Source organism: Diaphorina citri, unplaced genomic scaffold (assembly GCF_000475195.1).
Source record: "Diaphorina citri unplaced genomic scaffold, Diaci psyllid genome assembly version 1.1 scaffold3574, whole genome shotgun sequence".
NCBI classification, from domain to species: Eukaryota; Metazoa; Arthropoda; class Insecta; order Hemiptera; family Psyllidae; genus Diaphorina; species Diaphorina citri.
This window is the reverse complement of record NW_007380974.1, coordinates 1-16,178: the sequence shown is the minus strand read 5'-3', so window position 1 is coordinate 16,178 and position 16,178 is coordinate 1. Positions and strand designations below refer to the sequence as shown.

At 42.9% G+C, this 16,178-nt stretch overlaps 4 protein-coding genes across 4 annotated transcripts; 3 read left to right on the top strand and 1 right to left on the bottom strand.

Annotated features, from left to right (window-relative positions):
• Positions 1-450: 450 nt before the first annotated feature.
• LOC103520399 lies at positions 451-4,734 on the top strand. Its single transcript, XM_008485488.1, has 5 exons — positions 451-877; positions 1,026-1,547; positions 1,995-2,208; positions 2,495-2,688; positions 3,005-4,734. The coding sequence occupies exons 1-5, from the start codon at positions 451-453 to the stop codon at positions 4,732-4,734; spliced, it is 3,087 nt and encodes a 1,028-aa protein (XP_008483710.1).
• A 1,985-nt stretch (positions 4,735-6,719) lies between these two features.
• LOC113472009 lies at positions 6,720-7,558 on the top strand. The gene is made up of 2 exons (XM_026831535.1): positions 6,720-6,789; positions 6,911-7,558. Exons 1-2 carry the CDS (start codon positions 6,733-6,735, stop codon positions 7,556-7,558), a joined length of 705 nt encoding a protein of 234 aa, XP_026687336.1. The 5' UTR covers positions 6,720-6,732.
• A 30-nt stretch (positions 7,559-7,588) lies between these two features.
• On the top strand, positions 7,589-9,476 carry LOC113472008. The gene is made up of 2 exons (XM_026831534.1): positions 7,589-8,120; positions 9,220-9,476. The coding sequence occupies exons 1-2, from the start codon at positions 7,589-7,591 to the stop codon at positions 9,474-9,476; spliced, it is 789 nt and encodes a 262-aa protein (XP_026687335.1).
• Positions 9,477-9,798: 322 nt separating this feature from the next.
• Positions 9,799-16,019, bottom strand: LOC103520398 (the record flags this gene model as incomplete). The annotated part of the gene is made up of 8 exons (XM_008485487.1): positions 9,799-10,038; positions 12,733-12,833; positions 14,973-15,185; positions 15,272-15,380; positions 15,486-15,539; positions 15,648-15,701; positions 15,807-15,860; positions 15,966-16,019. Coding segments are annotated over 8 exons (879 nt in total), but the record flags the coding sequence as incomplete, so codon positions are not given.
• Positions 16,020-16,178: the final 159 nt, after the last annotated feature.

Below are 16,178 nucleotides of genomic sequence, written 5' to 3'. Positions count from 1 at the left end.
ATTATTATTATTATTATTATTATTATTATTATTATTATTATTTTTCTTATTATTCTATTTGGCCAACCTTTGTAACATAATATTACAATGAACTTTATTCTATTCTATTTTATTCTAAAATTCTCAGTAAAAACAACTTTCCCTTTCCTATTATCCAAGTTTATTCACACATAAAAAAAACGCTTTTTTTTCGAAAGTTTTAAGAAATAGGTTGTGAATATCCCACCAAGAATCGAAATTTGGTTTGAAATTTAAACCAAATTGAAAAAGAGAAGTTGGTAAAAGGAGTGCGAATTTAAGGTAAGTTTCTTGACCAGACGATTTTGTTAATTTCACCCTCCATTCGGCCTGCAAGAAAAGGAGAACAGAGGTCAACGAAATGGTGATAAATGCGGAGCTCAGCAAGAGAAAACAGATAAATGCAGAGCTCACCAAGAAAAGACAGAAGAGATGGTGTTTCAATACAAAGGGAAAGTCCCGGGGAAGGAGCCTGCAATACAGAACCACCACAAAGAGCGCCCTCACAAACTAGCGCGAAAGCAAACCGAAGAGTACGTCAAATTTCAGTACAAGGGAAGCGCAGTGAAAACCCGAGTGCGGCCGGACGAACCCGAGCACGGCCGACGTCGAGGGAACTCCAAACCGTGCAGCGACTCGGTGAAAGTCGCACAGAGGACGGAACAGCCCGGACAAGTCCAGATGAAATTAAAACCGTGGACTGAGCAGTCTTGGAAAGTGACCTATAAGGAGAACCGTCTAGATGGGAAGGACACGGAAAGTTCGGTGGTGTTTAAAGAGTCCACGGACACGTCCACATCCGGGAGGTCTGTCCGTACCAGCAGAATCCGCAAGAGATCTACACGCAACAGTCTGACAGGTGAGCCCGTACACAAAAAGCACACTCTGATGCTTAGGTGTAGGGGAAAACAGCTCTAAAATTTGGGTTAAGCTTATATAAACCTAAGAGGGTTTATAGTTAAAATGGATCACTTAAGCACCAAATCGCGTGGCTGGTATCCGACGAGAAAAGGAGAACAGAGGTCAACGAAATGGTGATAAATGCGGAGCTCAGCAAGAGAAAACAGATAAATGCAGAGCTCACCAAGAGAGGACAGAAGAGATGGTGTTTCAATACAAAGGCAAAACTCCGATGAAGGAGGCTCCAGTACAGAACCACCACAAAGAGCGCCCTCACGAACTAACCCGAAAGCAAACCGAAGAGTACGTCACGTTCCAATACAAGGGCAGCGCCGTGAAGACTCGAGTGAGGCCGGACGATCCCGAGCCCGGCCGACGTCGAGGGAACTCCAAACCGTGCAGCGACTCGGTGAAAGACGCACAGAGGACGGAACAGCCCGGTCAAGTCCAGATGAAATTGAAACCGTGGACTGAGCAGTCTCGTAAGGTGACGTACAAGGAGAACCGTCTGGATGGGAAGGAGACGGAGAGTTCGGTGGTGTTTAAAGAGTCCACGGATACGTCTACATCTGGGAGGTCTGTCCGTACCAGCAGTATTCGGAAGAGATCTACACGCAATAGTCTGACAGGTGAGCCCACTCTGAGGCTTGGGTGTACGGGCAAACAGCTCTAAAAGTTGGGTTAAGCTTATACGAATCTACGAAGGTTTATAATTAAAATGGTTAAGTTAAGCACCAAATCGCGTGGTTGGTATCCGAATGGGTGACCATTTGGGCAGTCACGTGCTGCTAGCTTTTCCCAGTTCCAATCCCAAGGGATCACTGAAGTTAAGCAACGTGATTGGTATCCGTATGGAGGATGACCATCAGGACAGTCGCGTGCTGGCTTTTCCAGAACCTACTCAGGCTGGGTGAGGTTAATGTGAGGAGGCGGGCAGCTTGTCGCCGAATGAAGGGCTAAATCCCCGTCACTAAAAAACTTGGTATACAGTGATGTTGAACCTCTCTCAAATAAAAAAAAAAAATGTTTTTAGGAAAGTCCTTTTTCGTCTAATAGCCCCACCTCTTCGGTTCCAGCGACCTGTATTGGGGACGACATCTGGGAGCCTCTCAATTCTTCCGAAGTGGTCACCCGACAGATCAAGAAAGCGCTTCAAAACAGTCCCCAACTCTTCGCGACGAAGGTCGGCGGCGCCGAAAAGAAAAAGGCTCAAAGCTGCGTCTCGATTTTTCGACCTTTACTTGACATCACGTCCATCTCGCGCCCATTCACTTCGAACAGCCGAAAAAGGTATCTACTTTTGAATCTCTTCTAATTTCATTTCATCAGTAGTCAACCACTTTCGATCATAAGATCAATCTCAGTGGTTAACGCGGTGGACTCTGGATCCTAACGTTGATGTCTTGATCCCTGAGCTGTGTCCACACATCGTCGACCCCGTCGATCGATAGTCGTTCGACGTCGACTGAAACCCTACACTACCTGGACAATATGGATTCACCTCGTCGATCGAGGCGGTCGACTATGTGTGGACACAGCTTTGTACTTAACTTTGAACCTTTTTCTTGGTCTTTAGGCGACCCAAGAACATATTCTCGAGTTGTTCGAACCGACGCACCACGGAGATGAACGAAAGCATCGTCCAGACGAATCGGGTGGGATCGGCCATTTCCGGAAAATCGTTTCGAATCGTATTCGGAAATCAGAAGGTCGCGAGAAACGATTGCTCATCAATCGAACATCACGGAGCGGACTACGAGATCGATTCGAGTAAGTAATTAAATTTTTAGCATTTCTTAAGGTGCCAATACACTGTAGATGGAATTTTTCGCTAGACTTGGTCTCGTGAGACCACTCTCTACGGAGTCTATCGAGTTCATAGAGTAGTATACACAAGCAATGAGTGATCTATACTCCCGGTAGAGAGCTCTATGCACTATGACGAGAACAATTATCGGTTATCCTTATCGGTTTAGGATATAGTTCGCCTCAGGTGGGAATCAAATCCACGACCTATCGCTTACAAGACGTGCTACCTTCCAAGTTACCTAGGCTGGCGCACTAAATCTATGTGTTAATTTTACAGCGAGCTCCCGGGATCTCAAGGCCCACTTGAAAGCGCAAAGTCTCTGCAAGTGCACCAGTCACAGCAACCTGAGCTTGGAAAAACTCAACTTTAGCAAACCGTGGACAAGTCCCGATACTGGCGACTATGTCGATCGAAAGCGAAAACAAAGCAATGTGAAAATCGACTCGAAACTGGCGTTCTATTTCGAGAGCAAAACCGAGAACAACTTTGTCAAGTGCGCGCGAAACTTTCTGAGCGTCGAGAATGACCGCAATGGCGCAACTGATAGCCACTCTGAAGTGGTTGAAGGAGAAAGGTCCAACCCCAGGGAAGTGACGGTACGGAGAAGCGCTTCTGAAGATGGTATGAATATTGACAGAAGTCCCAACGCTGGAGATTTGACTGTAAGGAGAAACGCTGCTATGGACTTTGACGGCAAAAGCAAACGCTACGAAAATGAACTGAAAGATAACGCAACGGAAAGACAAGTCAATGAAAATACAGCATTAGGAACAAATCCTGCCCGTCATGACATTCTACTGAACGAAGACATGTTTGCAACCACAGTAACGATTTACAAGGAAGAAAACATCCGGGACCATCTGGAAAAGCTATACGAGGGCGCCAGACAGGTGAAAAGCCTCGAGAAGTTGTACGAAATACAAGAAACCAAGTTGCCACAACTTCAGAAAGCCGTGGAAGAGACAATCAAGAAGGGTAAAATCAGCGTCCTCCAGAATATAACGCCGTTGAAGAAGTGTTACAAGCCGATTCTGACGTTACAGCTACCAACAAGCGACGTGCCGAACGCGATAGAGATGCGGGAAGGGAAAGTTTGGAACATAGCGGGGACGAATGATACCCGAGACGAAGACATCAACACTGTCGTCTACGGTGAGGCGAATGGACGTAAAGCGACGAAAGGGAGTGGCAAATCCAGACACGGAGAGAACAGAATCATGAACAACGGGGTCATGCAGAGTTTTCGCAACGCAGGGAACAAAATCAAAAAGAAGATCCGCAACAAAATCGAAAAGAAGATCCGAAGAAATTCCACTGAGAAAGATTCGCGTGTGTCGAAAAGAGGAGGAAGTCCCTCTAGTGAACATTCGGGTAGAAGGCACAAGAACCTCGTGTTCAAAGACTTCAGCAACCACGTCCTATGTCCGGACCTGACTCTTCAAAACACGACGTACTCGTCTGAAATCCACGTCCTGCCGGACAAGATCCTGCCACGACTGAGACTGAAGACGGCCATCAAACACAACGTCCACAAGAAGATCAAAATCAAAAAAGTCAAACTGAAGCGCGTCTCTTTGAAGAAAGCGCAGCTGATAAACAACAACAGAATGGTGGCAACCGTGACCCCGTTCAGGTTGAACGCAATGTTATGCCATCTGTTCTCCGTGATGCAGACACTCACCAGGGAAAAGTCCACCATGAGAATCGGGCTGAACAGGAGCGTCATCAATGATCATATTATGCAACGGATCCTTTTCATCAAAGTAGACAACCACTTTGAATATCTGACGCTGTTGGAGCAATGCTACATAGAGCTCAAGAGAAGAGTCCCAATCCTCATAAGTTACAAACAGGCACAGCATCCGATAACGTGTAACAGGATCAATTTGTCTATAACGCCTATTCAAGTGAAACAGATAGACACGGAAACCGTCCTATTCAAATCCATTTCCTTCATGCAAAACATGGTCAGGGATGTGTTTGACTTTGACTTTGGGAAGAGATGAGACGACCTTGCAAACAAGTACCTTGGATATAAGTAAAACGAACTTAATGGATAATATAACCTTGGGCACAATTAAAACGACCTTGGGAATGGATAAAATAACTTTGGACACTAGTAAAATGACTATGGACACTAGTAAAATCTTGAACACAAATAAAACAACCTTGGGAATGGATAAGATGACCTTCCACAAGAGTAAAATGACCCTGGGAAAGATTAAAACAACCAAGCAATATCCAACCCTCAAGGACATTCCAACTAGCAAATGTCGAATCAAAGCCATGGGAAGGAGTAAAGACAAAAAGACCACAGGAATTGATAAAATGGCCTTGAAAACAAGTAAAATGACCTTTGGCACTAGTAAAATCTTGGGCACAAGTAAAAATACCTTGAGCACATGTAAAATGACATTGGGCACAAGTAAAATGACTTTAGACACAAGTAAAGCGATCTTAGGCACAAGTAAAGCTAGGAATTGATAAAATGGCCTTGAAAACAAGTAAAATGACCTTTGGCACTAGTAAAATCTTGGGCACAAGTAAAAATACCTTGAGCACAAGTAAAATGACATTGGGCACAAGTAAAATGACTTTAGACACAAGTAAAGCGATCTTAGGCACAAGTAAAACTAATATGGGCACAAGTAAAACTCTCGTGAAAGCAATTAAACCGAGCTTGGCCACCAAAAAAGCCAGTCTGGGCATCAGCAAATCGACTTTGGGAAAGTCTGGAACGACCTTGGGCAAGAGCAAGATGACCTTGGACAAAAGCAAGATGACTTCGAACCGGAAAGAGAGTCGAACCCCGTACACCAGCAAGACATCGTGCGCCGAGAGCATTTCTTCGCATAGTGAACGGGATAGACAGTTCGCCCTGAGGAGGAGTGTTATACTGCATAAGATTGGACACAAGAGGAGTTCACGGGCATGTAAGGGTCGGTCCAAATAAAATGGGTTTGTTTTATATCAGCATTCCGGTTCCCCAAATGCTGAATATATCAAGGAGTGCGGAGTATATCTGTTGTTCTATCCTCTCATAATCAAATAGGGTAAGATAGAGTTCACTCAGAGGAGTGCTATTCTGGATAACATGGGGAAGGCGAGGAGTAAATGACTTTGGAAGTGTCGCTTTAAATAAAAGGAGTGTTTCTTACATGCTAGCATTTATATTTTATTTGACAGAGTTAGTTTATTTACTGCTTTCTCTCGCATGTTTCCTCTAAACAAGGCGGAGCACAGTTATGTGCACATTATGATAATAAATGACTTTGGAAGTGTCGCTTTAAATAAAAGGAGTGTTTCTTACATGCTAGCATTTATATTTTATTTGACAGAGTTAGTTTATTTATTGCTTTCTCTCGCATGTTTCCTCTAAACAAGGCGGAGCACAGTTATGTGCACATTATGATAATAAAAGTGCCCTCATGACCGGAAAGGCACCACTAGACGTTCTCTACCACCTGACCCTTGTTACCAAAGAGGGAGTCATCTCTCAACAAGAAGATATTACTATTATTATTGTTGTTATTATTATCATTATTAATATCCAGGTAAAATACATTTCATCCGGTATGAGAAACTAGGTAGCAATGTTTTTTATTAGTTAAATTCTACATCAATCTTCTAATCACACCCAAGAAACTTACCCAAGGATACAATCCAGGTTGTTTTCGACACCAGAATTCTATCTTTCCACACAGGCCCATTGCAGTATTTCCGCTTTAACGGCACTCACTATGACGGTAGCCTTTGGTTTACTTAGCTTTTGGCTTCTTTCACATATGATATCTCAGCATATCACTATAATAACTTACCTAGGGACCCAATCCAGGTTGTTTTCGACACCAGAATTCTATCTTTCCAAACCGGCCGATGTACTCGCTGCAGAATTTCCGCTTTGGCGGCACTCACTATGACATAGCCTTTGGTTTCGCAGCCTTTGAGTAGAACCTGGCTGTTGACCAAAGCGATGAGCCAGTTCAAGCTCATCTCTGGGGATTATGTCAATGCGTGAACTAGATAAACTACTTAGCAAGAGTGAAGATCTAAACGATGACATGGAAAGTAATAACAAAATAGACAAATCTTATGATTCCGTAAGCAAGCTCATCTCTGGGGATTATGTCAATGCGTGAACTAGATAAACTACTTAGCAAGAGTGAAGATCTAAACGATGACATGGAAAGTAATGACAAAATAGACAGATCTTATGAATCCGTAAGTACTCTAAATAAAATATCACCAATGGACAAAACAATAGTTAACGAACACAAAGTAGACAGATCTGATAAAACCGTAAGCACTATTTATGAAATAGCCTCCATCGATGAAAAGATTGTTGATAGAGCAGCTGTCAAAGAGTTTTCAATCACTACACAAACTAATGAGAGCAATGAGACACTCAATATGGAAGCGAACGAAAGTACTGTCCGTATAGACAAAGAATCACTTGACATAAAAGATGACAGCAATGAGACACTCAATATGGAAGCGAACGAAAGTACTGTCCGTATAGACAAAGAATCACTTGACATAAAAGATGACAATGAGGACAATCAAATGAAACATGAGCAAGGTCTTGTTGATAGAGAAACTCAACCAAGTGTAATCACAAATGAACCAATACTAACAGAAATACCAAGCCATAATTTGGAAAACAAAAGCACTTCTTTTACGACTAGTGAACTTCAAAGCAACGGTCCCAGTGTTATTCCGCACGACATACTTCTGTCGTTGGATCAAGATCAACTAAGATTTACCGTCGAAAGTTACACGAATGCCTTCTCGAAAGAACGAGACATTCAGAAGAAGTCAAATAGCACCTAGTGCCAAAGATATAGGGTCCACAATTAACATATGCTCTTCCGAAATAAAATCCCTCACGGGACATTCAGAAGAAGTCAAATAGCACCTAGTGCCAAAGATATAGGGTCCACAATTAACATATGCTCTTCCGAAATAAAATCCCTCACGCTCCTCAAACAAGGATTCAACTTTCACGCGGACCAAATACAACTGGAGGTGCAAAACAAGATCTTCATACAGACGAGAGACCAGTGTTATGTTCTGAAACCTTTCTTGGTCAAAAAGAACTCGTCCGCAAACAAAAGAAAGCGATACGACTTGATGAAGACACTGAAACGTGACATGTCCCAGGAGTCTGAGAGGCCAAGTTCTGCCACAATTAGAAACGTCTATCAGAACGCTTTGAAACCATCTTCTCAACATGCTCCACAAAACGAGCCAAAGACGAATATCGACAAGACCCGAATATCGCCGTACCAAAGCAACTTCAAATGGATAAAGAACTCCACGAACAGCCTTGCCGTCAGTCCGAAACCAACTGGTGAACACACAGGTGGAAATCCAACTGAGACGGTTCCTGATGGTAAGACGACGCAAGTAGACGCTGTAAACGAGACCTTGCCAGATGCACAGAAACAGAAGAACCTCTCCCGCTACACGAAAAGCAAGTACTCTAAGCGAAGAAAGCTCCGAAGAAATTCTAAACTTCCCGTGCGAAATCTGTCTCTGAGCGACATGGAAACTCTGAACATACATCCTTCCCTGACCATCGTTGGGAAAGCGCCAAAAGGAAAATCTCCCAGTAGAAAGCTAAAATCTAAGTCCACCAAAAAGTCCGCAGAAGCCTCTGACCACTTGAGTGTACCAGGAGTTCCGGAACTCCAGAGTGAATCAAAACTATTGCGAATATTTCAGAAAGTACGATCAATGATGAGGACAATCTAGTTGAAAATATGGGCGAGATCAAAAGATCCGATGAAGTATCCGAAGTCATGAGTAGTTCTACCAGCACGGGAACTACAAGCTCCTCCAGCCAAGACACATCTAACGAGAATTCTGACGATAACTCCCTCAAAGAAGAAGACGATCTTGAAATGCTCGACACCTACATGTTCGACAGCGAGGGACGCAAAGTGTTCAGCGATGCGTACGAACACACGTTGGAAACGTTGAGCGAACGAACGGAACTCTCCAGCAGCTTCACCTCATCCGGGATACTCGTTAACCAACTCATGTCAAAGCTGTCCGTCCTGACGAGCTAGCAACCAAGCCAACTAGGCTGACTTTCTTTTCTTAACGCAGTTTAAAGATGGGATTAGCCAGCCTTGGTTGGTAGCGCGTGTGTCTTGTAAGCGCTAGGCCGAACGGCTGGCTTTCTCCTATCCCGTCTTCCTTCTGTCTTCGCTTTCAGGACAATTCCGAGAACGAACATTATCCGTTCAGGATAAAATCCGCCCCGGGCGAGAATCGAACCCGCGGCCAAGCGCTTACAAGGCAGACGAGCTAGCAACCAAGCTATCTAGGCTGGCTTTCTTTTCTTAACGCAGTTTAAAGATGGGATTAGTCAGCCTTGGTTGGTAGCGCGTCTGCCTTGTAAGCGCTAGGCCGAACGGCTGGCTTTCTCCTATCCCGTCTTCCTTCTGTCTTCGCTTTCAGGACAATAACTGAGACGGTTCCTGATGGTAAGACGACGCAAGTAGACGCTGTAAACGAGACCTTGCCAGATGCACAGAAACAGAAGAACCTCTACACGAAAAGCAAGTACTCTAAGCGAAGAAAGCTCCGAAGAAATTCTAAACTTCCCGTGCGAAATCTGTCTCTGAGCGACATGGAAACTCACGAGAGACCAGTGTTATGTTCTGAAACCTTTCTTGGTCAAAAAGAACTCGTCCGCAAACAAAAGAAAGCGATACGACTTGATGAAGACACTGAAACGTGACATGTCCCAGGAGTCTGAGAGGCGAAGTTCTGCCACAATTAGAAACGTCAGTCAGAACGCTTTGAAACCATCTTCTCAACATGCTCCACAAAACGAGCCAAAGACGAATATCGACAAGACCCGAATATCGCCGTACCAAAGCAACTTCAAATGGATAAAGAACTCCACGAACAGCCTTGCCGTCAGTCCGAAACCAACTGGTGAACACACAGGTGGAAATCCAACTGAGACGGTTCCTGATGGTAAGACGACGCAAGTAGACGCTGTAAACGAGACCTTGCCAGATGCACAGAAACAGAATAACCTCTACAGACCTTCGCAGTTACAGAGTTCCCTCTATCAAACCAAAGGGGTTCAAGTTTTCGATTGTCTTCTTTCCTTGGCGCAGTTTAAATACTGATTTGTATGTCACCTGTAAATGCTGTTCTCGGGTCTGAGCACTCAAATCGTCCGAAAACACAACCGCCTTATTTTCAACTTCCGCTATAAGTTGCTGTAACATGGAAGCCGCCTGACCTGACTGTAATTTGGACATAGGGGATGGTGTGTTCTGAACTTGAACCTGGAAATAATAATTTAATAGTAATCATCAAATAATAGTGCTTATTTATACTGTTCAAATAGGACTAAAGAGTACCTTTACTCCACTACTATTATTGTGATCAAATTTTCAATGGGGTTTAACGTCAAAGTATAACAGAACTATTAAAAGTTAAAAGTCTTTAGACCAGCCTAGTTTGCTTAGTTGGTAGCGCGTCTGCCTTGTAAGCGCTAGGCCGCGGGTTCGATTCCCGCCGTACCTTTACTCCACTACTATTATTGTGATCAAATTTTCAATGGGGTTTAACGTCAAAGTATCCCAGTAGAAAGCTAAAATCTAAGTCCACCAAAAAGTCCGCAGAAGTCTCTGACCACTCGAGTGTACCAGGAGTTCCGGAACTCCAGAATGCATTAAAATCCAGTAACGCCAACAGTAAGAACCGAAAAGCCACCAAATCCAAAGTCTCACTTAACGCCGGCAAAGGGAGCTCCCATGACATAAAGAGCTCATTTGACGGCAAGTACATATCACTCGAAGACGGTAACAAAGTACTACTTCCTGATGGCACATCGATCGAAGGCGGACACAATAGTACCTTTACTCCACTACTATTATTGTGATCAAATTTTCAATGGGGTTTAACGTCAAAGTATAACTATTAAAAGTTAAAAGTCTTTAGGCCAGCCTAGTTTGCTTAGTTCGTCATCGCCTACGGGAGCGTATGCCGTGACGTCAAAGTTCAAGATTTACCGGCATTTTTTAAATCGATTCATCTCGGTATCTAGAAGTCGTAGAAGAAAAAGAAAAATTTCGTTGGTCCTCATTTTTCCTGCTCTAAGACTTTGAAACATCACCCAAGTAAGCGCAACTGATCTATTATTGAAGGTTGGCGATCATTATGGCAGTTTCCTCTCTTGATTTTAGATTTTTTTGATTATTTCCAATGATGAGAATCCAGTCCACCGCTTTATGTCAGTCATATACATATTCCTTGGCCTTCCTGTTGATCTTTTGCGGAGAAAGCCAGCAGAACGCAATTACCTAGATAGTCACTCATCCGGATAGTAACCACGCGCATCGCTGCTTAACTTCAGTGATCCATAGGGAATTAATCCATTCAACGTACTATTGCCGCTGGCAAATACAGCACTTGTTGACCGAACGAAGTGAAGGTCTATGTTTTAACTCGACCGTTTTGCATTTGATCTAGATGTTTGTTTGTTTGTTTGTTTGTTTGTTTGTTTATTTATGTGTTTATTTGTTCCGCTATAACTCGCGATTGCCTGGTCCGATTTCGATGAACTCTGAAATTTTGAGTTCCTTGAATCAAGACACGTCGATCCTTGAAATTTGGTGTACCAGGTCCAATTTTGGTCTCAAACTTTTGAACATTGCAATAGATAAATTTCCGCATTTATGACCCTTGTATACCCTTCTGTTCTATCTACAAAAATAATCCCAATTCTTGAAAAAAAAAAAAGGTTCAAAATCAACCCTTCTTCAATTTGATTTTTTAGGCGAATGTGAGTTGTTCAGAGACGGTAACAATTTGACGTTGAGTGACGGCCTTAAGCGATCAAGTAAAAATCCAGCTCCGCAACACGGGAAAGATTTAAAACTGAGTGGCAGCATTGAACAAAGTTTCAAGGACGTTAATTATCTAGCAAAGCAAGATGACAACAAACTATCCAAGAATAAACGCAAGCAATTCTCAAATAAAAATCCAGCACAGCAAAACGATAGTAATTTGTCATTGGGAGACATCGAGCAATTCTTCAAGGAAGTTAATTATCTCGCAGAGCAAGACTCCAAGGAAATATTCGGCAGTAAATCCAACAAGCTACCACAAAAAGACGGTAAAAGCAACACCGTTAACAATACTTTACAAAATGATCGTGCCAACCTTACTTTACAAAATGATCGTACCAGCAAAACGATAGTAATTTGTCATTGGGAGACATCGAGCAATTCTTCAAGGAAGTTAATTATCTCGCAGAGCAAGACTCCAAGGAACTATTCGGCAGTAAATCCAACAAGCTACCACAAAAAGACGGTAAAAGCAACACCGTTAACAATACTTTACAAAATGATCGTGCTAACCTTTCATCCAATGGCCGTGCCTTATCACAGCACTCTGCTGAAAATCCACCACAAAATAACTGTAACAACTTGTCTCAACAAGCCAACAACCAATCACAAAAAGTTGGTAACAAATCATCTCGACACGCTGGTAAATTCACAAAAAGACTGTAACAACTTGTCTCAACAAGCCAACAACCAATCACAAAAAGTTGGTAACAAATCATCTCGACACGCTGGTAATTTTAGAGTCAGGTTTGACAGGTTTATAGGTATTTTAAAAGAAAAAAAAAGAAAATAAAAAAAAAAACAGTGTCACATCTTTTTTTAGATATAGGTACCTACATAAGACGTGTAGATACTTTCAATTTCTGTTTTGATGTGTATACACTATACAGTATACACATGTGTATTACGTAGGGTCACTCATTGAGGCAAAGTCTCAGCTTGGGCAAAAGAATCTGAGTGAGCTCTACAGTTCACAGAACCACTGGTAAGTATCTAATGTTTAAGATAACAGATCACTTACGAAAAATAATAATAATAATAATAATAATAATAATAATAATAATAATAAAAATAGCACTTTATTCGAGAAAAAAATAAACGCTTTCTATGTCCGCCCATACTTTTTACCTGAGACTGAAGGGAAGAGGAGGAGGGAGGTGTTATCTGACCTTCGACACTGCGAGATCGAGATTTCAGTGGCGTAGACGACGCATCACTGGCACGGAAACCTGGAACATAACACACGCCACGTTAAAAGTACAATCGAACCTGTCTAATCAGAACCTGATGTCTAAATGGGAAAACTGGATAAAAGGGTGTTATCTGTTATAAACAAAAGAGTCACGAAAAATCGTGGCTCACGATTAATTTTGTGGGGGATCTCTTTCAGTGGCGTAGACGACGCATCACTGGCACGGAAACCTGGAACATAACATACGCCACGTTAAAAGTACAATCGAACCTGTCTAATCGGAACCTGTCTAAATGGGAAAACTGGATAAAAGGGTGTTATCTGTTATAAACAGAAGAGTCACGAAAAATCGTGGCTCACGATTAATTTTGTGGGGGATCTCACTCCTTTTTTCTAATGCATGCGGTCGCGCTTCGCGCTCCCTTGTATACGATCGAGCTGCGCGCTTCCGGCTCTTTTGTTTGTAATGTAACTGGGACACTTTTGTGACTGGGAAACCTGGATAAATGGGGGAAAAATCGTGGCCCCTTCATTTTCGAATGGAAACACTTTTTTGGTTGAAAAACCTGGACAAGCGGGAAAAAATTGCCACTCCCTTGGATTCCAAATTAGACAGGTTCGACTTGGAAGAAACTAGAGGGTTGCCCGAGCTTCGCCACAGAAAGTTAAGTATAACTCGAGATCGACTTTGATTTCAGCAAAATTCTCTCTTAAGCTGTGTACATGATTAAGGACACCAACCTCAGTGGTGCAGTGGTTGGCGTGGTGGACTTCGGATCTGGAGGTTGGTGGTTCGAGTCCAAGTCAAGTCAAAAAAATTAGCGTAGTGCATTAAGCGGGGAACGCCATTTGTGACCAGCATTTATGCTTAACACAATTAAAATTCCTTACATGATTAAGGACTTGCGCAGTATGTCACCCTTGAATATTTTCTCGGTCAAAGGGGAAAGTATGCAATGACCAGCCGAGAAACTTGGTTGGAAAACCTGAACACACCTTGACGGACTCGACCCCGTCCAAACATAGTCGAACGGCCGTCCATGGATTTCGATCGACGAGGTGAATCTATGTTGGCGAGGCAGTGTGTAAGGATACTGAGACAAGGGAACTTACTCTTCAGCGCCGCCGTGGACAAATTCTTCTTCAACTGCTGATTCTTCATGAAACTCTCAAACAACGCGAACACCACATCCCTATTACTCGTAGTCTAAAAGCAAATAATCTTCTAACTCTTGAACAGAGACGTAATATCTTTTCATGTTTCTCTTTAAAATTCTAAATTACAATATCGACTGCCCTGATCTTCTCGAACAAATTCAAATCCGGATTAACACTCAAAACACGAGAAATATTGAACTATTTTGTCCTGATATTGCATCTACCAATATTCGTGCTAATTCCCCGACCGACCGCATGGCTAGTTTGGGAAACGCTGTCCTTCTTTCTGACCCTACCATTGATTTTTTCTCCTTTTCATTAACAAAGTTAAGATCTCAATGAACTGCACAATACCTGGATTGAGAATGGGGAGAGAATGTTCTTCTTCCCTTCTGTTTCTCTCTCAATTGTCAATCCTAATCTTCCCTTCTTATTATCTTTATCATTGTTTTATTATTACCTAAGTACTTTATACATTTACTGTTTTAATTCATTTTTATTTTTAATACTTAATCCTGTAAACTGGGGTTTACGTATACCCCGTGAATTTGTAAAAATAAATAAAAAAAATAGTCCATATTATCATTATTATCACCATTACTATCACTAACATTATCACTATTATAAGGACACCAACCTCAGTGGTGCAGTGGTTAGCGTGGTGGACTTCGGATCTGGAGGTTGGTGGTTCGAGTCCGAGTCAAGTCAAAAAAATTAGCGTAGTGCATTAAGCGGGGAACGCCATTTGTGACAAGCATTTATGCTTAACACAATTAAAATTCCTAAAATTCCTTACATGATTAAGAACTTGCGCAGTATGTCACCCTTGAATATTTTCCCGGTCAAAGGGGAAAGTATGTAATGACCAGGCGAGAAACTTGGTTGGAAAACCTGAACACACCTTGACGGACTCGACCCCGTCCAAACATAGTCGAACGGCCGTCCATGGATTTCAATCGACGAGGTGAATCTATGTTGGCGAGGCAGTGTGTAAGGATACTGAGACAAGGGAACTTACTTTTCAGCGCCGCCGTCGACAAATTCTTCTTCAACTGCTGATTCTTCATGAAACTCTCAAACAACGCAAACACCACATCCCTATTACTAGTAGTCCACGCCCCCTTCAGATGATGCACTACAAGACGGTGTGTGGGTGGGTATTCTGTGGAGTCACTACCAGAGGGTATGCTAGGAGGGGCACCCACGATGATGGTCTCCCGCCCGTAGGAAACTCATCCCTATTACTCGTAGTCCACGCCCCCTTCAGATGATGCACTACAAGACGGTGTGTGGGTGGGTATTCTGTGGAGTCACTACCAGACGGTATGCTAGGGGGGGCACCCACGATGATGGTCTCCCGCCCGTAGGAAACCTTGCCCACGGACAGGCAGTAGCATTTCTCGACTGGCTGACGCAATGAGAGTACCTGGAAATGTAGAATGGGTATTGGGTATTCGGAAGTCACGACAGTGAAAAAGAAAACTACTTTTCGTGTTTAACCTAACCCTATAACACTGGTACCGTAGTATACCTTGCCCACGGACAGGCAGTAGCATTTCTCGACTGGCTGACGCAATGAGAGTACCTGGAAATGTAGAATGGGTATTGGGTATTCAGAAGTCACGACAGTGAAAAAGAAAACTACTTTTCGTGTTTAACCTAACCCTATAATAACACTGGTACCGTAGTATACCTTGCCCACGGACAGGCAGTAGCATTTCTCGACTGGCTGACGCAGGGAGAGTACCTGGATATGTAGAATGGGTATTGGGTATTCAGAAGTCACGACAGTGAAAAAGAAAACTACTTTTCGTGTTTAACCTAACCCTATAACACTGGTACCGTAGTATACCTTGCCCACGGACAGGCAGTAGCATTTCTCGACTGGCTGACGCAATGAGAGTACCTGGATATGTAGAATGGGTATTGGGTATTCAGAAGTCACGACAGTGAAAAAGAAAACTACTTTTCGTGTTTAACCTAACCCTATAACACTGGTACCGTAGTATACCTTGCCCACGGACAGGCAGTAGCATTTCTCGACTGGCTGACGCAGGGAGAGCACCTGGTAGAGGAGAATTTTTCATTGGATAACTTGATTTTATATTGATTTATTTGTTGTTGTTGTTGTTGTTGTTGTTGGTGTTGTTGGTGTTGGTGTTGGTGTTGGTGTTGGTGTTGGTGTTGATGTTGGTGTTGGTGTTGGTGTTGGTGTTGGTGTTGG